At 46.3% G+C, this 26,226-nt stretch overlaps 1 protein-coding gene across 2 annotated transcripts in view; it reads right to left on the bottom strand.

Annotated features, from left to right (window-relative positions):
• CDK5RAP2 (CDK5 regulatory subunit associated protein 2) overlaps positions 1-26,226 on the bottom strand; it is a 180,829-nt gene that overhangs the window by 102,544 nt on the left and 52,059 nt on the right. For both annotated transcript variants that reach the window (XM_060014248.1, XM_060014249.1), the window contains 2 exons: positions 23,746-23,838; positions 16,499-16,717 (listed from right to left, as the gene is read on the bottom strand). In XM_060014248.1, coding sequence (XP_059870231.1) covers positions 16,499-16,717; positions 23,746-23,838 — 312 coding nt within the window. The remainder of the gene's footprint in view (positions 1-16,498; positions 16,718-23,745; positions 23,839-26,226) is intronic.

Genomic DNA, 26,226 nt, shown 5'->3' with positions numbered 1-26,226 from the left:
TCAGACAAGCCCAAACTGAGGGACAGTAACAAGATAACTGATCAGTACTCTTCAAAGGAGTCAAGGTCACAAAAGACAATGACTTGAGCAACTGTCCCAGATTAGACAAAACTAAGGAGACATGACAATTAAAGGCAATGTGGATCCTGGACCAGAAAAGGGGCATTAATGGGAGAACTGGCAAAATTCAAATACAGTCTGCAGATAACAATATTGTATCAGTGTTCATCTCCTGATTCTGTTGAGTGTTCCATAGTTATGTGAAACGTGAACATTAGGGAAGCGGGACAAAGGATACATGGGAACTCTGTTATTATTTCGAATCTTTATGTCTAAAATTATTTCAAAAGTAAAACTTTTAAAAAAAGAGACTTATCAATCAGTACAACGTCCAGATCATGATTTGAACAAACTGTTTTACAACAATTTTTAAATAAGACAGGGAAATCTAAACATTAATTGGCTAGTTGGTAATATTAAGAAATTATTAATCTTTCTGAAGTGGAAAAAAAAATTTTTTTAACATACCGAAAAACCAACAAAATAATATGCCTGGGAATTGCTTAAAATACTTGAGTGTTGAAAGAGAGGGAGTTGGGAGGAGGGTACAGACGAAACAAGGTTGGCTATGAGTTTATGAGTTTTGAGCTGGGTGACAATTACCAGAGGGTCAATGTACTATCCTCTCTCCTTTTCAATGCATTTGCGTTTTTCTTTAGTAAGTACTTTTTTTAAAGTAATGATTAAAAACCTGAAAGAAATTACCAAAACACATGATCATGGATGATCTTTTTTTTTTTTTGTGGTACGCGGGCCTCTCACTGCTGTGGCCTCTCCCGTTGCAGAGCAAGGCTCCGGACACGCAGGCTCAGCGGCCATGGCTCACGGGACTAGTCGCTCCGCGGCATGTGGGATCCTCCCGGACCGGGGCACGAACCCGTGTCCCCTGCATCAGCAGGCGGACTCTCAACCACTGCACCACCAGGGAAGTCCATGGATGATCTTTTCAATTATTTTTTCTCAATTTTTAAAACATTTTATACTAAGTATAGACCACATTCATAATGGGGGATAAAGTAAACATTTTTAAAGTAACATTTTTTAAAAAGAGAGAAACCACTTTAAAGATTAAATGTTACTCTTTTTCTTGGGCAAACAGATGATGATAAGATTGTCCTAAGCCTTTAATCCAAAACAACAGGACCAAGAACCTATCGTGAATTATAAATGTAAACAGAAATTCAATTCTAGAGGGAGGAAAGAAGATCTTATTATAAGGCAACAGTAACAGAATTCTAAAGCTAAAGAATAAAAACATTCTCCCACAATACAGTTGGGCCAACAAATTAAGACATTTTCCCACTGCAGACGATCCTGTCAGCCCTTGTCCATCTGCAGCCATAATTTTTATACAATTTTAACTTTGGTTTGGATTTTTTCCCAAAAATGTTACTTTATTCCATTACACCATGAGCTACAAAGAGCACACGCCAATTAAACAATGATGACACAGAAAGAAAAAATCTTAGAAGTTAAAAAGAAAAGTTTAAGAGTATAACGTCCAGAAAATAATTATTAAAAAAAAAAGTACAAAAGACGGAGGTCCCCGGAGCTGCTGCGCCTGAGCTGACGACTTGGCTCTCCTCCTCTGAGTCCAGGAGAAAGGCTAGATGAGGCCACCGGGTGATGCACAATCTTCCTATCTACCCATTTTAATGAGAGTATCCTACCTCTCCTACTTCCCCACCGTCTCTGTCTGCTCTTATGGGGAATAGAGCGAAGAACAGCTCTGTGCATAAAACAGGTTTTTTCTAACTTCTGGTTTGTTTTCTTAGGCTAAATCTCCAAGAGTGGAATTACTAGACCAAAGGGTAATCATAATAAGCATGGTTCGAGGATTCTCTCTACAAAAGAATTCACTTTCTTCCCAAAAGACAGTGGCTGAGATGCCACCAACAAAGCCTACGTTTCCTGTTTCACCGCAATCTCACCAGCACTATTTTCTTAAATCTTTGCTAATTTAATTGGTATCAGATGGTCCTTCAAAGGGTTGAATGCACATGTCTCTAATGGCCCCACCATCAGCTCTGATATATCCGATTATCTAGATTTCCCCTTGTGCAAACTGTCTTTAGCCATTCATGAAAGTAGTTTCGAGGACGGTTCTAAGGAAAAGCCGATCTCTCAAGAATCGCCGCCCACGGTGAGCGTACACAAGCACACACACACACTCGCACACTCTCACAGTCCCCCGACATCAGAAAGGCCACCAGGACAAAGTCCATCTGTCTTACTAATGCTACCAGAGAACAGGCAGATGATGAACGTTTCGTGATCGTCTTGCCTTCCTGACCGCTTAGCGAGCTGTCCTAGTCCAAACGAGGACGGGGCCCAAGCGCAGAGGAGCAGCCGTGGCTGGTGGGCAGTAGCCTGGGGCCGCCCCGGGACCGCCCACGCCTGGGACCGCCCACGCCTGGGTTCCACTGGTAGGAAAGCTGCGGTATGTCAAATCGCATTAACCCACGTAACCTTCACAACCCACGTGGCCTGCAAGGCTTTACTCCACCTGGACCCCCACTACCTCGCTGACCTCTTCTGCTGCTCTCCCCTCACTTGTTCCGCTCTGGCAAACCCGGCTTTCTTGCCGTCTCTCTTACATACCACGTACACTCCCAGCTCAAGGCTCTTCTACTCGCTCCTCTCCCTGCCTGGAAAATTCCCCAAGGCTGCTCCCTCACTTCCATCAAGTCTGAGCTCAAATGTCACCTTCTCAGTCCAGTCTTCCCAAGCCCGGCCCACCTAAAATCACCACCACAAGTCCCACCGCAACCTCACTCCCCGTATCCCTTCCCTTCATTATTCTTCCTCATAGCATCTGCTAATACGGTGTTTAATTATGTGTATGTTTTGGTTGTGGTCTCCCCTACCATGAAAGCAGGGATTTTTGTGTATTTTGTTTACTGTTTTATCTCCAGCACCTAGAATGGTACCTGGCACATAGTAGGCACTCATGGCAGATTTAAGATAGCCATAAATTCTTTGACCTTCCCATTGAAAGGTGTGGCGTCTGTGTCCCCTCCTATTAAGTCTGGGCAGTGCGGTGACTACCATGACCAACAGAATACGGCAGAAGTGACACTAAGCCAGTTTCTGGGTCCAGGCTTTAAGAAACTGGCAGCCTCCAACTCGTGTCTCTTGGAACTATGAGTCACCATCCAAAAAGCACAACTACCCTAATGCTGCCATGTTGGAGAGGCCACACACAGGTCTCCAGTTGACAATCCCAGCTGTGTCAGCTTTCCAGCCATCCCCCAAAAGGTAGCAGACATGTGAGTGAAGAGTTATGGATCCTCCAGACCAGCCCATCCACCAGCTGAATGCCATGAGTGACCTGGGCCATGGAGAGCAGCAAATCACCCAGCTGAGCCCTGCCCAAACCCTTAAGCCACAAAATCATGAGATATAATAAAATGGTAATGTTTTGAGACACCAAGTTCAGGGGTAATTTGTTATGTAGCAACAGATAACCAAAACAGCACTCAGTAAATATCTGTTGGACGACTGAATAAATGAAGGAAGTAGATGGGACTGCTCCCATTTTATGAACGAGGAAACAGGTCCAGATAGGTAAAGTAATTCTCCCAAAACCACAGTCGCTAAGGGACAGCACCTGTCTGATTCCAAGCCTCTCAGTTCGCTTCCACACAATGACAAGGGTTTGGATTTCTTCGTTATCAGCCACTAATGCAATGATCCCAATCCACTCAGTGGTCATCTGACACTTGCTTTTAAACAAACCTCCCCCTGAAAACTGCTGAGAAAGGGACAATGACATCTTTTGTTAAGCCACTTAGGTACATCTTTAAATTCACAATAAATTCACCTGCCATCCTAGAAAGATCCTGTCTACTTTTTAATTTTAAAATATGTGTGTATTATGCTAAGTAAAAAGTATACACTGCTCATGTGCACAGTAATTACAGGTCCACTTAACATCATTTCCCAGATTCAGTTCCCTCCTTTATAAAACACCTATCAGACCCGTATTTTGATGTCTGGTCAAGTTTTTGTCTATGTGCGTGTGTTCGGCAATCATTTATTCCATTCTCCAGTTCTTTTTTTTTTTTTTTTAATTCAGCAACCTAGGTTAACAACTTCTTACATGTTTTACGTGATAAAAGCCACTATGTTGTTGCTTTTCTCCCCCATATATCCCTCAACCTAATAGAGCTGACAACGTGAAAACAACATACCTGCTCCAGGATCCCACCAAGGACGTATAGTTTTGTCATTCCTCCAGATTGGGGGGTTCTTAACCTGAGGGCCACTGAACAGGTCGGTCCCTGGGAGTCCATGGAAATTTGTTCATGTGTACATTTTGGGGGGTAGAGCGCTCTCAGCGTAAATCAGGAGTTCAAGGAAAGTCAGGACACCAAAGGGTACAAACTGTTTCTCTTCTTATAAGCTTAGTAACAGAACTACTATTTACCAAGGCCAAGGCATTTTCACATAAAACATCTCTAACCCTTAAAACTGCCTACACAGTAAGTATTATTAGTCCTGTGTTTACAGAGAAGAGCCTAGGGCTTGTAGAGACTGAAAGATTTTCACAAAGCTTTATAACAAGAAAGTTCTGGTGCTGAAATTCAAACCCAAGTCAGTTTGACCTCACATTCTGTACTCTTCCCACTCAGCTGCACTACTGGTAAAACCAAAGAAAGTATAAAACCACCCTGCGACACGAGCTTCCACTGGTCAACAGTCCACTCCCCGGAGCTAATTTTATAGTTTCTCAAGGCCTCGGGATGGATGGAATAAACCAGCTAATGAACGAGGCAGGACCAAGGATCTTGGACCTCACATGAAGAGCAGTCGGAGAAGGCTTGAAGTCAAAGGACCAGTGCAGGGAGGGGGGAAATGTGTGCCAAGGTGGCCTTGAGGAGGAGTGGCTGCCATGGCAACACAGAGACAGCTGATGGGCTCACGGGCTTGGCACCAGCAGAGTTATAATAAATGTTTAGGGGAGGTATGGAAACGGCATGTCTCGCCTGAGCAAAACAATCAGAAATGAAAATTGATAAACTTGGGTGGTTTCCCCAAACCTCCTTCAATATTTCTGGGCTGTGAAGACAGGCAGACCTAGTCTTGAATCCTGGCTCTACTGCTAACTAGCTGTGCGGCCAGAGATAGATAACTTAAATCTTTGTTTCCTTTCCAGTAAATGGAGATACTAATATAGATTCCTAGCATCCTTGGAGGGTTAATTGAGAGATGGGTGCCCGGCACAGAAGCAGGTGCCCAGGAGACAATACTGTGTCACCTCCGCCTCTCCCTACAGCCCCCAACCCCCGCTCCAGAACGACCTCTCTTCCCACGCTTCCTCGTCTGGGCACAGCGTCGCCATCCAAGGTTCAGCTCTTCCCCCTGCCTCTCACACACACCTCCTCATCCAACAGGAGACCCAGGCCTGAAGGTCCAGCACATCCTCCACACAGAGCCCGTGAGAGATGAAGAGTGAGGTTCTGCTGCTCCTACATGGCCACGAGTGCCCAAGTCCTGCCCTGCCATCCACTCCTACTGCCCTCCCCACACCCCCAGAGTTCTCAGAGGCACTGAACATAGGAAACAATCGCAGACTGAGAAGCAAAGTACAAGTCTGGACAATCTCATAACCACAGTACAGCTTTCTAATAAAATTGAGGGCTGTTTATTTTTTTTTCGGGGGGGGCAGGCAGGGGTGGGGGGAACAGGGAGGGGATATGCAGCTTAAGGGAGCCATCGGAGTCCTCTTACTCAAGTAGAGGCAGAAGTGGAAAAAGAAGACGACTGAGGAAATGAGGACGTCAGCCAGCCCAGCAAGGGCCAAGCCTGGCTAGGTCTGCAGCAGGAAAGCGGAAGAATCCAGAAGCTGTGTTCTTAAGGTACAGTAACCCAGGAGCAAGGACGGCCCAGTGAATATCCTGGACTCTGATTAACCAGATCAGCCCCTCCTCCTCCCTGGAGGAGGCATCAGAAGGCAGGATGGGCGAAGCTGAAGCACTGGGGGCAGAGAGAGAAGCACCCCCTCCCTCCCTCCAGCCCACCGCACTGCCTTCTTCAGCACGTGGCTCCCATCTGGTCAACGGCAACCGCTGTCTAAGTGCTCTCCTGACTGCGTTCACCCACCAAACCACATGCATTCCTTTGATCATTACCTCTCTGCCCAGAACCCTTCAGGGACTCTGAGTTAACTGCAGGACGAAGCCTCCTAACAAGCAGTCACTCTGGGCTCCCTCCGGTGGGCTCCCTCCAGCAGCTCCAGCTTACCTTCCATCTAGCCTTATCTCACCCAACTGCTCCACCAGCACTCCAGGCCCCCACCTGCCTCCAGCCCGTCCCCTCCATCTGGAAACAAAACAGTAAAATCTCCCCAGTTCTGCCTGGAGACAGCACGCTTATCCTACAAGGGCCAATCCAAGGGCCACCCCTTCGAACAAAGCCCTCCCTGATTACTCTGGCCCTCAGCAATCATCCTCCCAAAATGTTACCCACCACTTTATTCTATAAACCTCTACAGCACTTCGGAGAGTGCTGGGCACTTTACCTCCATCACACCTCATCCACCTCTCACAGCAGCCCTACAGAGTAGAGGTTCTGATTACACCCATTGTACCAATCAGGAAACTGCAGTTCAGAGAGCTCAAGCAACTTAACCAAAGTAAAAAGTGGTGGAATCAGGATTTAAAACCAGGTCTATCTGTGTTCTTTTTACTAAACTAGTGGTTTTTCAAACCGAACTTGCGAAGCCCTCGGATTAGCAATGCCCAAGCCTGGCCGGCTCTCAGCATCATCTAACTACATGTTCCCGGGCCTTCCTCCAGAAACTGAGTCGGTTGGCTGGGGAAAAGCATGGAAATTTATATTTGGTTTTAATGCAGGAATCTGCAGAGCTCCCTTACGTACATTTGTTTACTTGCTTCTGAACAAAAAGACAAGGGGAAAAAGTTTGAAGACCCCTATCCTACACCAGACCACCATCCTGCTTTAAAGTGAGAATGGCCCCAGCGAGTCTGCATGATGCCATGAACTGAGCTGCCTCAGTTTCCACCCAAATGGGCCATATTCCTTGAAGATTCCCAGGCACACTCTGGGCCAACACTGAGCTGAGCGTTGCCTTTGCATATCAGAGCTCTCTCAGGGCCGTTTTTTTTTTCTTTTTAAGTGGGCTGTATGAAAAATAAAATATCCCTGTAATCTTAGAATCACGTTAGAAATGAAAAGCCAGGCCCTCACACTTCCTTCTCCAGGCAGCTGGTTTGTTTTATCTCTAGCCAGATGGAGAAAGAGAAGGTTCTCATCCATCAAATTTCCATCTTATCAGGTTTCACTGTGAGAAAGCTTGTCAAAGTGCTCAGTGGTTACCTTTAAATATACAAAGGAAACTTCTCCAAAATCTTAATGAGGTACAGGGACTCAGTGATGTAAGAATCTCCAGAATTAGCAGGAGATACTGGCGTTCCAGCCACGCTCTATGGAGCTGCATGGCTGCTGGGGGCTGAGGCAGGAGCGGAACGAGGTGGGGAGAGAGGGGCTCCCAGGCCTGCTACCTCACCCCACCCCACCCTGAGCAGCTCCACTTTTCTATGTTTTCTCTCCAGAAGAGTTCATTTGAACAAAGAATTCATATGCTCAAAAAATAAATAAACAGAAACCACTGAAATGAGACAGTCCTTGCCAAAGAGACCAACAAACATGCGTGGTACTGGCTGCGAGCAGTGCAGTTCTGAGCAGGGAGCTCCGTGTAGGCTCCACCAGGAAGCTGGGGAAGAACGAACGGACAAAGGTGCTGAAGCGCAAGCTGTGCGGGGGGCGAGGCCCAGCTGTCAGGCGCCAGGCGAGGCACCACACGTCTCTAAAACCCCACCTGCCCTCTCCTCCAGCCCCCTCCCCGCTCCCCCTGTGCCAGGCTCATTCATGCCCCAGCCTTTGCACAGGCCTTCCCTCTACCAGGAATGCATTTCCACCTCCTGTCCCCCTCACCCCCAGGCAAACTGCTACTTAGCCTTCAGGTCTCAGCTCAAACCCACCCCTTCTGTGAAGCCTCCCTCCCCCTCCCCGGCACCTCTCTCAGCACAGCTGCATTCTCTGTGCTCCCAAAGCACTTGGGCCATCCCTCTATCAGCCCTCATCATGCTATACTTTAGTCAGCTCTTGTCTGCATTTCTTTTATATTTCTCTACTAGATTCCTTCAGAGACTGTGTCTAACTTGATTCAGTCCTGTACTCTCAGTGCCCAGGACAGAGCCTAGCACAGAAATGATGAAGGAAGAACCAGAGATAAGGGAAAGCCTCTCTGTTTGCACCCCAGAGACACGATAGCAATTCCCTGTGAAAAGTGATGGGAACAGCCTTCTAAACCAGCTTCCCCAGCAGGCCCACGCAGGAGCCACTCACACCCAGGGCCTGTCACTCAAAAAGGGTTCTGACGCCCTTCCTAGAGGGATTAATCAGTTGAAAAGGAACAGACGAGCACTTTCTTCAGAGGAGAGGTGAGTGCTGATCAACGAAGAAATTTACAGCTTTGTTGCCTGGACTGGTGAAAAGGCAGAACACAGTTATGAGTCAGCAGCGCCTGTCAGAGAGTCTAGTGGGCTGGGCTGTGTCACCCCAAGTCTTGAGACAGCACCTGCCACACCATTAAAAGCAGGAAAAGAGGAAGGAAAAGAAGGAATCTAATGTAATAAGCATCGCCCTCTGTGAGCCAGGAACCACAGTAGCCATTTACTCCTGCATTAAATTTTATTATCCATTTGTTTAATCCTAAATTAGATATCATTAACCCCATTTTAGGGGAGTAAACATTAGTTTAGAAAAATTAAGTAACTGGCTTGGAAGCTCAGAGTTAAGCACCTGCTGACGCTGAGATTCCAACCTAAGTCCGGCACTGTTTTCCCCTGTCCCAAATATCCCCACTAAATCGCTAAGTTTCTAGCACCCAAGGCAGTGACGTCATCACCATCAACAAAACAGCTAATATTTACTGATCATTTATGATGCACCAGATATAACGCTAAGTGCTATACCTTATCTCATAGAATCCTCACAACTGATATCTGTTTTTCTGACAAGAAATGGACACCACAGTCTGCAGAGGCAAAGTAGCTGGTTCCCAGCCCCACAGCTAGCAAGCGATGGAACCAGGATTCAAATCTGGTCTGACTCCCAAGTCTCTGCATTGTGCCTCTCTTATGAGAAACTGGAATTTGCAAAGACAAAACTTCTCCCACACAGGTCATATAAACTGCCCATTCTACAAGGATACCGACTCAAAATCTTTACACCTGACCTTAAGAAAAAGGGCGGGGGGAGCTCTGACCCTTGGTAAAAATCACACTACCTCAGGTCTGTGGTCTTAGCCCTAAACCAACTAGCCTACAGCCTACAGACACTGTCTCCAAATGCCAGGTTTTGATGACGGTTCACCAAAAGATGTCCTGAATGCTCTCACAACCTCATCTGGAGCTATCCGTCAATAAACACACGTGAGAACCGGGGGGGTTCAGGCTGAGCCACCCTGAAATTAAACCCGCTCCTGTCAAAGCACACAGGATTAGCCAGCTGGGTGACGGGTACAACTTTAATTAGATCTTTGGGCTGTAGCCAGCAAATGCATCCCCACAGAGCGAAGGGCCCAGGTACTGAAGCACACACTTGTCAGAGTAGTGGGTGACAGGTCTCGTAACAGATGAGAGCGTTATGAGACAGTCTGGGGAACAGGCTAAACCAATGTCTAATAAACGGTGCTTATAAAAGAGAAGAAAAAGACTATGACTTGTTCCTCTCCTCCCTGCACCCACCCCGAGCAGCACACAGAACGCCTGAACACACACACACACACACACGTGCCTTGAGTCTCTGGAGCCAAACAAGGGATGTGAGGGCAAGGATGTGAGAATCCAAGCAGCATTCCTGTTAGACCACAGAAGCTGGAACACTTTAAACATCACAGTTAGGACACCGACTTGGGAATACCGGGGGGTTTTGTTTGTTTGTTGCAAAGGCCTCCTGAATTTCTTTGAAGGGATGTGGGTCCCTCTGGTGGCAAGGAGGTATAACACAATGAAGGGAATCTACCCGTGAGACCCTCACTTTTTGACCTTCCTTTTCGTAAAAGACTCCGAGGTAGAGGCCAAAGCTTGGATTCACTCGAGCCTACCGACAGTGCCTGCACCACTGCAAGTGCTCAATGAATGTCCCCTGAATAAACAAATGAGCAAACTGCAAATTACCACACGTGCTGAGCTGCCTGGCACTACTAGGTCACTGCAATCACAGGCAATTAAAACAAACAAACAATGAGCTGACTCTCACAGCCAAACGTCTCAGTGTTCACGCACCATCAGACACAGCGAATCCAGATGCCTCGGATCCAAGCTGCATTTTCAGACAGGCATTGTCTCCCTCCAAAATGCTCAAGAGCAGGCACAATGAGATGGCAATACATGTTTTTGGCATGAGCAAAGGATGGTTTGATCACATCCAAGAGAGGCTGGCTTGCCATCAGAAAGAATTCAGGCAATGCTACAAAAGCCCATACTGCTTGACAGGGGACCACTGCAAAGGCTTTGAGTTGGGGATCATCTCTCAACAGGGCTGCAGTATTTCCCACTTATTTTGAAATTCTTGTCCAAGAAACGAAAATAATGGGAAACAGCTAGAGATTCCTAGGGACTGAAAACCTTAATACTTACAAGCTTAACAGACTTGGGTGACATTGATCTGGCCCTGTGCAAAACTGCTTCTACTGAAAGGGGTATTGTCGAAGAGTCTGTATACTGCTCAGAGAACTCTTTACAAAAACCCACCGGAGGAAATAGTTCCCTCAGGCCTCAGTGCCAGCAAAAGCTGTCCCTTACCTTAACGTGTTCTTATAGACACCAGAGACCTTGTAACTGAATTTCCCTTTTCACTTTCGCTGCCAGGAGCCCCAGCTGGATTTTAAGTCCCTCTTCAGCACTGTGGCGGCTCTCACAAGCGGCACTTCTCCTCACTCACCTGCCTCCATTTCACTGGTCACCCTTACTGTTCCGTGACCCTAATGCCTTTAATCTCATTTAATTTTATAACTTTACATAAACCTCTGAAAATGCTTTTTTGAAACACAGAAAGAAAGAAATTACAAGTCTGAAAGCTTCAAATAACCAAAATACTTCAAGTTGGGTGGTCTTGAAAACGGATTATTGTAGTCCGCTGAAAAGCTGAAATTGTATCAATCTTCCTTTTTGCTAAAAGCACAGTATTCTTAACATAAATATTGTTTGGCATAGCCTCAGAACGGTATCTTAGGTGAAGTCCTGAAATTAAGAGTCCACAGACTTGGATCCGTGTCACATATTTATCACTTTCTATGTGACCATGATCAAGCCATTTAAATTCTGAGGCTCCGGGGCTTCCCTGGTGGCGCAGTGGTTGAGAGTCCGCCTAACGATGCAGGGAACACGGGCTCGTGCCCCGGTCCGGGAAGATCTCACATGCCGCGGAGCGGCTGGGCCCATGAGCCATGGCCGCTGAGCTTGCGCGTCTGGAGTCTGTGCTCCGCAACAGGAGAGGCCACAAGAGTGGAGGCCCACGTACCACAAAAAAAAAAAAAAAAAAAATTTCAAGAATCCGCCTGCCAGTGCCGGGGACCTGGGTTCGAGCCCTGGTCAGGGAAGATCCCACATGTCGCAGAGCAACTAAGCCCATGCGCCACAACTACTAAGCCTGCGCTTGAGAGCCCGCGAGCCACAACTGAGCCCACGTGCTGCAACTACTGAAACCTGCGCGCCTAGAGCCCGTGCTCCACAAGAGAAGCCGCCGCGATGAGAAGCCTGTTCACCTCAACGCAGAGTAGCCCTGGCTCACCGCAACTAGAGAAAGCTTGTGCACAGCAACAAAGACCCAACACAGCGAAAAATAAATAAATAAATTTATTAAAGAAAAACAAAAATTCTGAGGCTCTGATTAATCTATAAAATGGGAAAAACCTTTTGTATGCCCAATCACAGGGCTGTGAGCACCAAGGGAAAGACAGGCAGTCCTTGTATTAACTGTAAAGTGCACTGCAGAAGAATACGCCTAAGAAATCGTATCTGCTTCATTTCTACCACTCTGTAACAGCAGTTTTCATTAACAGAGGGTGTTGAGGATTGAGCTGAATGTGGACTGAGAAAAAGACCAGTGTTTGGAACACATTTTCTTCCCGGTGTTTTTCAGCTCTACCTGTGGGATGCAGTGAGGTTCGAGTAAATGCTGAGTACTCACGAGTCCTGGAGGGGAGCTTACTATGCACCCAGACAGCCCAGAAGCCACACCTGAGCGGCTCCGTTACAGAGGAGCAGGTTCTTTTTCCCCTCTATCCCCCACCTCCCGGAGCCTGACACACGTCACGTACCTTTTCTCATCTTCTTGTCTCCGGGCTCTCTGCGGGCAACCCACTCTCCAGACCTCCATCAGACAAGTCTCTCTAAACTGCAAATCTAACAATCCTCTGCTCAACTCCCCCTCGACAGCGGCCCCACTGCCTGCAGGTCAAGTCCACACTCCCAAACTCTGTATCCAAGGCCCTCTACAATTCAGCCTCTCTCTAGGTTAAAGCCACCCTTCACTACAGCCCCAAACTCTTCTTCCCCCAAACACCACACTCTCTCACATCTGTGTACCTTCACCTCCTATACGAAACCCTCGTCTCCCTCGCCTAGCTGGTAACCTTCAACTCAAACTTCAGAACCAGTTCGAAAGTTACTTTCCCGGGGAGCCTTCTCCAATCCTGCTCTGTGCTCCCGTGGTTACTCTGTTCCTATCTCCGTCCCGGAACTGTCCCCAGGCAGAGCTGAGGGCCTGCACAAAGCGTTCAATATGGCTGAATGCATGAATGGGAGTCCTTTCCATTGCCAAGCCAGACACAGGGGTCACCAAAAGGCCTGGGGTTTTGTTTGTTTCAATCCAAAAGCAACAGCAATAGCAGCTGGTGAGTGGGAGGCTCTAGTTAATTAAAGAGCCTAGTTAACAGAACCAGCTGATAAGCCATGCAAGGCTGGTGGGTTACACTCTACCTCTGCATGCGTCCTAGCACCATAAGGCAAAGTCATCCCCAGCAGGGTTCCCCAGACGCTGAACAGGCCAGTGCCCCCAAGATCGGGTGTGAAGCATGCTCACGAGATGGACACAGTCAAATTCTCAGGATGAAACCAGAAGTTAAGCAGAGATACTGTTGTGATGCGATACATGCTCAAAAAGAAAGAAAGCACGGCCAGATCCTCTTGTCAGAAACGTGCATGACTCAATGTAGAAAAGCAGCCGTGACGAGACACTAGGAAGCCCTGAGTCACAGGCAGGCTCACCTGATGTGAGCATCCAGAGGCACAGCTGCTTTTTGGTGCCCACGGCCCCGAAACAAAGCCGTGCCTTCTCTGGATAACTGCTCACTCCCTCCAAACATGGGGTTCTAGGGGAAGCTGCCAGTGATGATACACGAGCTCACACACACACACACTCACGCACGCACGCACGCACGCACGCACAACCACACACACACTCACTTCTGACAAAGAATGAGCATGTGACCCAAGTTGGGCCTCTCGATACCTCACCTGTCTGGCCCTCCAGACCAGGGGACAACAGGGGTAGTGGGGTGTGAGAGTCCTCCTTCATCTCATTTACTAAACTGGGGAGCTGTGATCCCAGCAGGGCTGGCAATGCTGGGTCCAACCACTTGGAGCTGGAGTAAGAGGACGCAAGAAAGAGAAGCCAAGGCTTCCCTGGTGGCGCAGTGGTTGAGAGTCCGCCTGCTGATGCAGGGGACACGGGTTCGTGCCCCGGTCCGGGAAGATCCCACATGCCGCAGAGCGGCTGGGCCCGTGAGCCATGGCCGCTGAGCCTGCGCGTCCGGAGCCTGTGCTCCGCAACGGGAGAGGCCACAACAGTGAGAGGCCCGCATACCGCAAAAAAAAAAAAAAAAGAAAAAAAGAAAGAGAAGCCAGCTCTCAGAGAGACACGGACTCGGTCCCGGCAGAGTTCCTGTCACCCCTGTCCTTCCAGCCATTTAGTTACCCAAGGCAATGCATTCCCCTTTCTGCCTAAGTTACTTAAAGCTGGGTTTCTATTCCCAACAACAAAAAAGAACTCCCACCCGTAGTATACTTCACTCTAGTCTCTCCCTCTCACTGTCACATGCCCCTTCCATTCCTTGCCAAGCATTCCTTGCTTCCTTATGAAGGCGTATGCATGTTACTTAGGAATAAATCTTATCAACAGCAGTCCAAAATTCTTTTAGAAGCACTAGAGTTTTCATGAATAAGTGAATTATGGAACCAACATTGTCTGATAATAGAGGGATTGGTAAATACATTACAGCGTATCCACTTGATGTAATGTTATATAGCCATTTCAAGTGTAAGTTATAATGTAAAGAAACAATTACACATTTTATACACCTAGGGGTGTGTGTGTGTGTGTGTGTGTGTGTGTGTATCTCCCGAATCCAATTTCTATTGAATAAACATTTTTATATGATACAGGGGGATGGAGGGGACAAACTAAACTGAAAAAAAAAAATGTTATCCAACAGTGAAGGATCTAAGAATTGGTATGAAAACTGACCTCTAGAGAAGGACCCTCTGGCCAGTCTTTTCTTTACCTCATCCACAGAGGCACACGACTCAGACCTCACACTGCTCACTCAACTTAAGTGTCATCTCCGCTAGAAGGCTTCCCTGACTACTCTGTCCCACGAGGATCTTTCGCACTGACTACGTAAGCTGCATGAATTAGCTCTGGGTTTTACACTGCTTTGCATTTTGTCATGTATAACATTTTCACCTCCCTTAAGGAAAAAATAAAACATTCAGGGCTCATGCCATGTATTTCCATCAGCATCTCAACTAGATACATTTGGTTTTCAGTAACACTGAATAAATATCAGGTCTTTTAATAACATGCAATAAACTGGTATACACCAATACTGCTGGTTGCATCATAAACTGGGTGAGCCCTTTGGACAAATAATTTGGCAGCATGATTAACTAGTATAATCCTCAGAATCTATCCTTGGGATTTCAAGAGAAAAAAAAAAAAATGCCTTTATGCCCAAAGATGTTCATTGTGGCATTACTTAAACAGCCAAAACGTCCAAGAGAGCAGGAAATTTTTATTAAGTAAATCACGTGAAATCTATTCAATGACGCGTATGCATCATTCAGCATGACTGCTCCGGAGCCTACACAACACGCGGAGATGGCCGTGAGAGAGAAAGTGATCAAAGAACACACAACAGCATTTAGCCTCTGATTGGACTGGGGCCCCAAATGCACCAGGACTAAAGGGTGATACTGAAAAACAGAGTTACTTTATGAGGGTGGTGGAATTATAGGCTACATTTTCTTATTTTCCTAAGTTTCCATTATTTCTCTCTTGATGTTCATTAAAATTTCTGTTAAAATAGACAAACATTTATATTTCAATCCTCTTGTCAGTGCCAGCCTTAGGATTTCAAACTATGGTCCTGACGTCCCGTCCCTGCCAACAGCAGCCACCAGAGAACTAACCTCTGGTACCTGCGGGCTCTCCTTTGAGCTCTCTACTCCAATGACTCTGCCTGCCCCAGGCGCCCGTGCAGGGAATTCGTTTAACCTGAGTGTCAACAATCACTCAGACTCAGTCCCTGTGCTACCCGACTGCACCGAGGCTGTGGATCTGGACGTGACTCTCAGGATGCGGAATACTTACATTTAAACCTAACAGAAACTGTAAAAGATCAACTTTTTTGTCTACCAAATTCAGAGAGAATTTCTTAAATACTAACATCCAACGCTAAACAGAGTAGTCTTAAAAAAAGATCACTCTCACCTAGGGAAACGTGGTATAATCTTTCTGGAGAACAATTTGGGTGTATCTATAAAATAGTCTTTAAAATATTCATACTCTTTGACCCAGTAATTATACCTCTATCAGGAAATAATCAGTGGATAAATATTTATGTACAAGGATGTTTGCTGCAGCATTTGTTATAAGGCAAATATATATATAATGAACTAAACATCCTACAGTAAGGACTAGTTAAATAAACTGTAGCACATTCAAGTGATGAACCATTATGTTCACACACAAAAAAACACGTTTTTGAAGAACACTCATGACGGCCCCACACCAAAGGGAGAACATTGAATAAAAAAAAAAAAAAGAAACAATACAAAAATGCATTTTCAGCTTGACACCAATAATGTGCACCAATAATGTGCACGCGCGTGTGTGTGTGTGCATGCGTGTGACAGAAAGAGAGAGAGAGAGAGAATAAAAGGACTAGAACATCAAATAGCTAAGACTGGTCATTTCTAGGTGATGAGATGGTGAGTGAAATATTTTATATTCTTCCGGTTTTTCTAAGCTTTCGGCGATGAGTATCTGTCTCCCTAAAACAGCCAAAGAGCCCCGGCCAGCGCAAGCGCCCTGCCCACTACCTCGAGGGCCGAGCGGCACTCACGTGGGTGATGCGGTCTCCCTTGCTCCTCTCTTGGTGGGCTGCCTCCAGCTCCTTCTCCAGTCTCTCCCTCTCCTGCTGCAGGTCGCTCAGCTCCCGGCTGACTCTCTTAATGCTCCTACGCAGTCTGTGGTTCTCTGTGCTCTTGGTGAGGTTTTCTGAGCGCAGCTCAGCCAAAAGGGCTGCCTTTTCTAACAGAGCAGCCTCGTAATCTTCAGACCCCTAGAAGAAGAGGAGGGGAAGGGGAGTTGGGCTGATTTTCACAGCTCAGGAAACAAACCAAGGAATCGGTGCTCCTTGTTCACCAGTTTTGTTTTTCTTTTTTTGGTCGGGGGTCGGGGGGGTGGGGTGGAGGGAGGTGGAGATGAACATAACATTCAGGACCCACAGCACAAATAATATGAAAGTTTTGAAATAACACAGGGTAGTGTTTATGTTACAACGTTGATGTTAAGGGGGAAAAGGCTACAATTATTGTGTAAAAACTTTTTTTTTTAAAGATGAGAAAGAAAAGCACAAAATGTTAGTAGCAACTGTATTTAGTAGGGTGGGAATACAGATGATTTTTTTCCTTTACTTCTCTGCATTTTCAAATGTTGTAAGGTTAGTGAGCATGTTATTTCTGTAATAGTTTAAAAAAACAATTTAAGTTATTTTTAAAAGATAGAAAATAAAGAATTTTATTACAAAGCAGAGATGGATTCAAGCACTGGCAATGTTCATCTCTGTTAGAGATAAACCCACAGTCATCTAGAGAAAAAGGAAGGTCAACCTAGTAATCGATAGCCACCTCAAGAGGCTACAAGTTCAGCAGAGTCGGAGGTCTACGCGTGTCAAGAACATGTTTATTTCATTAATACAGTTTATTAGAGAAAATACATATGTGATTATCATGCATATGAAAAAATGTCGTAACTCACCACTAATAAGAAAGAGCGAATTAAAACAAGCTTTCACTTAACAAGTGAGATTGTTTTAATGAGAATATCCAGTGCTGGCAAGCTTACTGGGAAATGGCACAATTAACATTCACGTTTCAAGAACTGACCAAGCATCTAGAAGCCAAGAAATATGCTGGCAGGAATGTACATTGATAGAACTCCCCGTGGACAGATTATGTACATCAAGTATGTGTGTATTATATAAAGATGTTCACAATCATCCCAATAATTCCATTCCTAGGATTCAATCTCGGAGAAGAATCCAAAATATAAGGGGGAAAAGCCTTATATACAAAGTCATTGGGGCTTCCATGGTGGCGCAGTGGTTGGGAGTCCACCTGCCAGTGCAGGGGACGTGGGTTCGAGCCCTGGTCCGGGAGGATCCCACATGCCGCGGTACGGCTAGGCCCGTGTGCCACAACTACTGAGCCTGCGAGCCACAATTGCTGAAGCCCCTGTGCCCGGCGCCCATGCTCCACAGCGGGAGAGACCACCGCAGTGAGAAGCCTGCGCACCGCGGCAGGGAGTAGCCCCCGCTCGCCGCAACTAGAGAAAAGCCCACGTGCAGCAATGAAGACCCCAAAACAGCCAATAAATAAATAAATAATAAATTCTTTTTTAAAAAAAAAAGTCATTCATCAAAGAACTACTTAAAACAGTGAAAAATAAGAAACAACCTAAATGTGCAAGAATATGAAAGCGAATAAAGTATGACAAAGCCACACAATAAAACCTTAAAACTACATTTACAAAAAGTTGATAATATGTGAATATTTCTAAGTCACTATGTTACATTAAAAAAAAAAAAATCCCTGGTGGCTCAGTGGTTAAGAATCCACCTGCCAATGCAGGGGACACAGGTTCAATCCCTGGTCCGGGAAGATACCACACGCCGCAGAGCAACTAAGCCCGTGCTGCACAACTACTGAGCCTGCGCTCTAGAGCCCATGAGCCACAACTACTGAAGCCTGACCACCTAGAGCCCGTACTCCACAACAAGAGAAGCCACCACATTGAGAAGCCCATGCACCGCAACGAAGAGTAGCCCCCTCACCGCAACTAGAGAAAGCCCGCGCACAGCAACGAAGACCCAACGCAGCCAAAAATAAATAAATTAAAAAAAAATCAAATTGTAAACGATCTAAAAAATAAAATCTACGCATAGGAGAAAGCCTAGAAGGAAAAACAACAAGGCGTTAATAGTGGTTGGGGGACTTCCTGATTTCCCTTTTTTCCCTTCTTGCCAGTCTTCTGAAAAAATTTTTGAAACATATATAATACTTATACTCAGAAGAAAATTAACTTTTTACAAAATCTGTCTTTTGAATTAGATTGAGGACAAGATTAAAAATTTTAAAGCAAGGGACACTTGAGCTGTCAAGGTCGCAGCTCAGACTGTGGAGTAAAGGGACTGGCCCCAGCTTCCGGGCCCTCCCAAGAAATCCATCTCTGCTTCTGTGGACAGTGAAGTCCTAGCTGTTCAGCAGAGGTGGGCTACAACCACGGTCACTCCGGAGGCAGAGGGGTTCCGCTGTTCCTGGGCCCCTACAACCCAGCCATCTGGTCCCATGCTTCCCCAACTATTGTCTAGGACACAGCAACAGAGGCTGAGGGAGAAAGCCATTCAAATTCCAAAGTAGGTTTTATTAGAAGCTTCTGTTTTAGTTTCCTTTAAAATTAAAATAAAGAAATGGGAAACCTAGGTCACGGGCCCACCCAAAAAATGTATCTGGGGCAGTGCTTATTTAAATAAACTCAAAAAGAGAAAAGAAGATAAACAATGATTTGGGAAAACGCTCACCTTGAACAATTTTCGTAGTTACCTTTTATTAAGCACTGATTATGTATGCGGGGTTAAACCAGGCACTTTTACACGTATTGTATCTCAGTCTCTCACAGGACCCTACAAAGTACACATTATTATCCCTATTTAAGTAACTGAGGCTCAAAACTGTTAAATGACTAGCCTGTCATCAGGCCGTAAGTGATTAAATCCGGGATTCAAACGACTCCAGAGCCTGTGTTCTTCCCAGAGCACTATTCTGTCTTGCCCATTCCTGGGCAGATTCCAGTTAACACCAATAAACTACAAAAAATTAAAACAAGCAGACTGAATTCAAGGGGAGAACACCAGTTAGGAGCTTGTTAAACAAAGGATAGCAATGGTTGATACTAAAATAATAGATGTTATCAAGCGATCAAAGTTCTGTGGGATTATCATGTAAATAACGGTAACAAAGCCTCTAGAAAAATCTGAGCTCGAAGAATTCAAATTCATACATTCGATTCACTTCATAAAAATACTTTCCATGTTAATTTTCCCTGAGATGGCCCTCTGGAAAACTTCTTTGGAGAATTTTTTTTACCTTTTCCTGCAAGACACCCTGACTTTCAGATTCTATAACACCAGTCAGGTGCTTATAAATCAGGTGGCAAATACCTGACCCAGTTAGACATGGTCAGAAACTAAAGCACCCCCTACCCACCCCCCTAAAAAAGAAACTAAAGCCCAAATAATATGAAACAAATTGTTCTTCCCCACAGTACAGAAACATGATGAGTCCAATAAAGAAAGAGTCAGAAGGCCCAGAGTTCAAAGACCAGTTCTAGCTGTGTGACTTGGGAGAAGTTAACTTCTCTGAAGTTCTGTTTCCGCATGCGTGAGAATGATCTCTATTTCACAGGGTTGTCGTGAAGGTAAAATTTGACACATAAAGTCCCATTTCAGCAGGTGCAGGATAAGTAAATCTAGGTTCCCTTTTCCATCACTTACTCCATTATCTTTCGTTCCCAACCAAGAGAGAATATGGAGAGTTTCCTCAAACTAAAAGCTACGTGTATAACACTATTAACTGAGAAGCTGAAAATAGACCAAAGTAAAAACTACTATATTGTCATGCCAGAACTACATCACCCAACTTAAGGATGAGTTAACATTTACTGAGTTACCACCTGTGCCCAGATACATGTTCTTATTTAATCCTTGTAAGGATTATGTGACATAAATGTGACTACCCAGATTTTACAATGCGCAAGCAGGCTGGGAGAGTGCAAATATCTTGCCCAAGATGATACAAGTTAGTGAAGCAGAGTTAGGATTCAAATTCGTGTCCCACCCCAGGTTCTTCAGGGTAAAAATAATATGATACATACATATAATGGACTATATGCAGCTGTTTAAAAAGACTGTATAAAAAGTACACAACACACACACACACACACACACACACACAAATGACTGCATGTCAAACTGCTGAAATCTGAGTAAGGCCAACAGATTGCACCAATATCCTGGTTGTGACACTGTCCTATGTCACATAAGATGCTAACTTTGGGAGAACGAGGTAAAGAGTACACACAAGTCTACTGCATGTGAAACTACAATTATCTCCAAATATATTTTTTTAAAGATTGGTTAGATCTATATATACTGCCAGGGAAAAAATGTTAAAACAGAAGAGATTACATAACAAAATACATATCATAATGCTATTTAATTTTTCAAAGGTGATATATATGTATGTACAAATACGCTTTGAAAAGAGTCAAGGTGCTAACAGTGAACATCTTTAGACGTGAGTTTACTGGTGACATTTATCAACCTCTTTCCACCATTTTAAATATTCTATGAGTTTCCTGCAACGTGCAATTTTACTTTTATAAAGCCGAGCAGGGAGGGGAGGAGACATAACCGCTACTTCCAATTTGAAAATACATTGTTTAAATGGCTTCAGAGGTAGCACAGCCAGGCCACACTGCAACCTTCGCCGAGTCACACCTGTGATGAGAATCTACCTCTCTGCACTGTCGCAACTGCTCCAAGAGTCTGAATACCACTTGTCACTGTCACGCTTGATGCCACCCCTGTGAGCTTTGGCTCTTATACTCATGCTGCAATTAGTTCAAATCATTTGACATCCCAAAAAGGGCCCAAAATGTGAAAGACAATGCATTTTCAAATGTCTGTGCAACATTCAAATTATACACACCTCGCAGTGAATTAGCCGATATAAGGGTCTGGTGTGTACTGACTCACACACAGAATCAGAAAAATGGAAGGAGCAGAGACTTTGGAGTCAGACTTTGAGTTCAAGTACTGGCAACCTGTCAAACGGGTGAGCACTCTGCCTCCGTGGGTGAGGATTAAATGAGTGCTCTCTGAACAGCCAACGTGCCATGCAGAACCTGAGGAATTTCAACAGTGTCTGATCTCCATACCTTGCAAGATGAGAAACCCGGCCAACACTGTAAACTACAAGACCTCAAAGATCACTTTTAGACGAGGACTGAGGGTTATGAAATGAGTCAATGGATGTAATAAGTCTGGGTAACACGTAAACGTGTAAGACTCTTTTCCTTCCTTCAAGGCCCAACAAGTAAAATATCACAAGACGTAAGGATGTCTGGTCTCTGCTTACCAATTGCCAACATACACTTTTTCTTCTCAAGGAATTGGTTTTGCTAAGAATTCAGCTTTTAAGGCTTGTTATTTTCTAAGCAAGGGAAAAAAACTCAGTGTAAAGTGTAATCTCAGCTCCATTTCATCAACCACTGTCAAAATGGTGGGGAAGGCAAGTCTGCGAGTCCAAAGACAGAGATTTGTCTCTGCTTCTAGTGCACCCGGACTTAAACCAAATTACTTCAATTACTCTTACTGTGAACCAAAGCTCTGAAAAGATAAGGCATGGGATATGAATCTGAAGAACCAAACAGTCTTAAATTAGATTTAACTCCTAACTTCTACTTTATAACCAAAAACAACATGGGAGGAAGAAGTGGGAGGGTGGAGCTTTAAGGCAGTATGGGCTTAATCCCATGATGGAGCATTACTGATTCATTAGTTATTAGTAACAGGTATACACTGTAGAGGGAAACTAGAAACATGGGAAGAAAATGTTAATTCAAAACACTGAACTTGGGCTTCCCTGGTGGCGCAGTGGTTGAGAGTCCGCCTGCCGATGCAGGGGACGCAGGTTCGTGCCCCGGTCCGGGAGGATCCCACATGCCGCGGAGCGGCTGGGCCTGTGAGCCACGGACGCTGAGCCTGCGCGTCTGGAGCCTGTGCTCCGCAACGGGAGAGGCCACAACAGTGAGAGGCCCGCGTACTGCAAAAAAAAAACAAACAAAAAAAAAAACAAAAAAAACCACTGAACTAAAATTAGCAAGAAAGAGGGAAGATTGAGGGGATGACCCGCAGGAGCCCTTGCTGTGCAAGGCTGGAGGGAAAACAAAAGGCAGGTCAAATAACCAAAGCCTGGAACAGAAAGCTGGCAGGGAGCAGGCAAGCCAGGTGAGGAGACGTAGGGGGTGAGGGGAAAAGCACAGGCTTGGGAGCGAGACTGATTCAGGGGTCAAATCCTAGCTCTTTCACTTACCGCTTCTGTGACCCTGAGCAAGCTACTTGAATCTCTGAACCTGGATTTCCTCAGCAGTAAACAAGGATATGAACAGTGCCTACTTCGTGGCGCTGCTGTACAGATTTATTGAGCTAATCCACGGAGAACACCTGGCACAGGGCTTGACACATAGTACATGTTCAATAAATGGCAGCTTCTATTAGCAGCAATTACCACATTTAGACCCTGGTCCTGTCATTTGCAAAGCTGTGTGACCGTGAATAAGCTGTATACCCTCACTGAACTTCACAAACCCCTCAAATACAAGGGGGGTGAAAATTACCTTCCCCACAGGGTGGTGAAGATTAAATGAGATAATCCACACATCTCGCACGGTCTACTCCTGGCACAGCCTAAGCTCAGCACTCCTAACTGTGGGCGTAGTGGTCACCATCTTCACTGTCATATTGAGGAAGGGGCTGGAGAAGCACCCAAAGCTGCAGAAGACGCTCCTTTAATTAGACTGAGTGAACTCTTCTACTAAAGACCACTCAGAGGACTTCCCTGGTGGCGCAGTGGTTAAGAATCCGCCTGCCGATTCAGGGGACACGGGTTCGAGCCCTGGTCCAGAAAGATCCCACATGCCTCAGAGCAACTAAACCCGTGCGCCACAACTACTGAGGCTGCGTGCCACAACTATTGAAGTTCGCGCGCCTCGAGCCGGTGCTCCGCAACAAGAGAAGCCACCGCCATGAGAAGCCCGCGCACCGCAACGAAGAGTAGCCCCCGCTTGCCGCAACTAGAGAGAGCCCGCGCACAGCAACGAAGACCCAACGCAGCCAAAAATAAATTAATTAATTAATTTTAAAAAAGACCACTCAGAGCTCCCTTGGTTCCTTTCAGCTGCAAAGCCCTGACATCACCAGGAGGAAGGATCATGGAGAGAGCCACTTCAAACAAAGCCAACACTTACCTGGAATGTCTGGGTCTGTGTTTTCTGGGGGGCCTCTCGGGCTTTAGCAAAGGCGGCATTGAGCTCTTCAATTTCAGAGTTAAGTTCTTCAATCTGGGTAAAAACAAGGAAGAGCAGCCAAGTATGCACTGGGCTCCCCTCTGTGCTCGGCCCAGAAGCTTTTCCTGCTGGACTGGGAAGGGCTTGTAACCGAGGGCTCTGTAGTCAGAAAAGCGGGATTTCTAGTTTGCCTGTCTACTAGCTGGATGACTTCAGGCCAGGCGCTTCATCTCTTTGAGACTTAATTCCCTCAACTATAGAACGAAGATATGGCCACTCACCCAACCACAGCACTGTGAGGCTTGAACAACGTTAATAGGTACGGGCGCTCAAGTAATGCCCGGCTCACGCTAAGAGTTACTATTATTGTCCACAGAGATGACCCACCCAACCACCGAGCCTGGCTCTTCCCAGAACTCCTCACCCTCCAGTGACCTTCTCCTCTGGCCCAGAGTCAGCGAGGAACTCCCCTGGCCACACCCTGAACTCTGCCAGCAGCCAGAACTGCCCTACCACCGGTGCCCTGCACAGCAGAGGGTCTCCGATGACCACTGGGCCCTGAACTCCCAACACCCGAGACAAATCACACTGACCGTGATTATGAACCAAATCTCCGCTGCGGCTGGCACTGGTGGTTACTCAAACTCCCACCTCCTCGGCTTCCTCAGCCCCAGTTTCCTGGTTGGCGTCCCACTCCTGCAGCCATTCCTCCTGCCCCCTTTGTGCATTCCTCTCCCTGTTCCTGAAATTTGCCGTCCCCTGCGGCCCGATGCTCAGCCTCCTTTCCCACCCCATGCTATCCTTGGATGAGTAGATCAACTCTCAGATTTTTCACTCGTATCTGTGTACGACTGACTCCCAGACCTACACCTCCAGGCCTGGGCCTTCTCCAAGCTTTAGACTCGCGGATCCATCTGCCTCCTGGACTTCTCACCTGAACGGTCCATGGGCTTCTCAAAGTCGGTACCTTCTGAACAGGCTCATCACCTCCATCGCCGCCCCCACCTCACCATGATCCTCCATTGTCTATGCTTTTAAGGGAGGTGGTGGCACACCATATCCCCAGTCACGCAGCCAGAAGTCACCCTTGACTGCTCCTTCTCCCGAGTCCTACGTCTAATCATCAAAGTTCCCCAAATTCACTTCTAATTTTTAATTATTTCTAGTTGTATTTCTTGAATACGCCCCACCCCTCCACTCCTACTTACTGTGACCGCTGCTCTAATTCAGCCTTTCTGAACTAGGGGGCTCTCACCTCAGCTACTGGCCTCCCTGCCTCCGTTCTCGCCCTTCCGCCGTCCCCTTTCCCAGTACAGCCACAGGCTGCTCTGGGATGCAAACGTGACCACACCCCTCCGCTCGGAGCCTTCAGTGGCCTTGCTACCCTCTGAGTTCCACCACCTCCGCTGCCCCTTGCAACGCCTCCAGCTTCTTCTCTCGCCTCACTTCAGCTCTGCGCTTGATGCTCTGAGAACCTCAAACCGTTCTGTTTCCACAAACACACAAGGGGCTCTTTCCTAACGTAAGGCTCTGACCAGCATTCTCCCCTCTGCGCGAAATGGCCTCCCCGTCTCCGCCTCACTTCCCAGCTAATTCCTGGTCCTCCTTTAAGATTCAGCTCCGACACCTCCTCCAGGAAGAAGCGCTCCCCGCTCCCCGCTCCCCGCATCCACACCCTAACCTGGACCAGGCCCCCTTCCCTCTGCTTCCACAGCCCCCTGCACTTCCCTCAATCACAACACCTTCATGCTGTCTTTTTTCCCCACTAGACTGGCAAGCAGAGCTGTGTTTTCTTCTCTGTATCTGTGCCGAGGAGTTACTGAGACATAACTGATGGCTATACTCGTGACAGGAGAACCGCAAAGAACCATGAGCCACCACCTTGGATCCCAAAGGCAACAAGCGGAAGGCAAGGGCGACTTCTGGCTGGCACGACTAGGGATACGGTAGTGCCACCAACGCAGGCAAGGGCAGAGAAAATGGAGTAGGATGGTGAGATGGGGGCGGCGATGGAGGTGATGGGTCTGTTGAGAAAGTGCCGGATCTGAGGAGCCTGCAGACCACCCAGGTGAGATGTCGCAGTCATGGCCTTGCCTCCCAAAACGCCTTTATCTCAATTTTCTGTTGTCTTTCAAAAGATCAGACCCACGCTGTCCAATATGGTGACAAAAGTCAGAGTTTAAAAATGTTAAATACCTCATTGCTATTTTTCTTTTATTGATTACATGTTGACATCTGGCATGTATGTATTTTAAAGTTAATTTCACTTGTTTCTTTTTACTTCTTTTAATGTGGCTACTAGAAAATTTTAAATTACATACATAACTCGCATTATAGTCATGCTGGACAGCACTGAATTACTCTACAAAAGAACTTCTAATTGACTACAGGACCCTTTCCCCACTTTCTATATTCATCTCAGCTCTCTTATAAACTTTTTTT

Source organism: Delphinus delphis, chromosome 6 (genome assembly GCF_949987515.2).
Source record: "Delphinus delphis chromosome 6, mDelDel1.2, whole genome shotgun sequence".
Taxonomy (NCBI): domain Eukaryota; kingdom Metazoa; phylum Chordata; class Mammalia; order Artiodactyla; family Delphinidae; genus Delphinus; species Delphinus delphis.
Note: the sequence above shows the minus strand (reverse complement) of the source record. Positions and strands in the feature narration are given on the sequence as shown.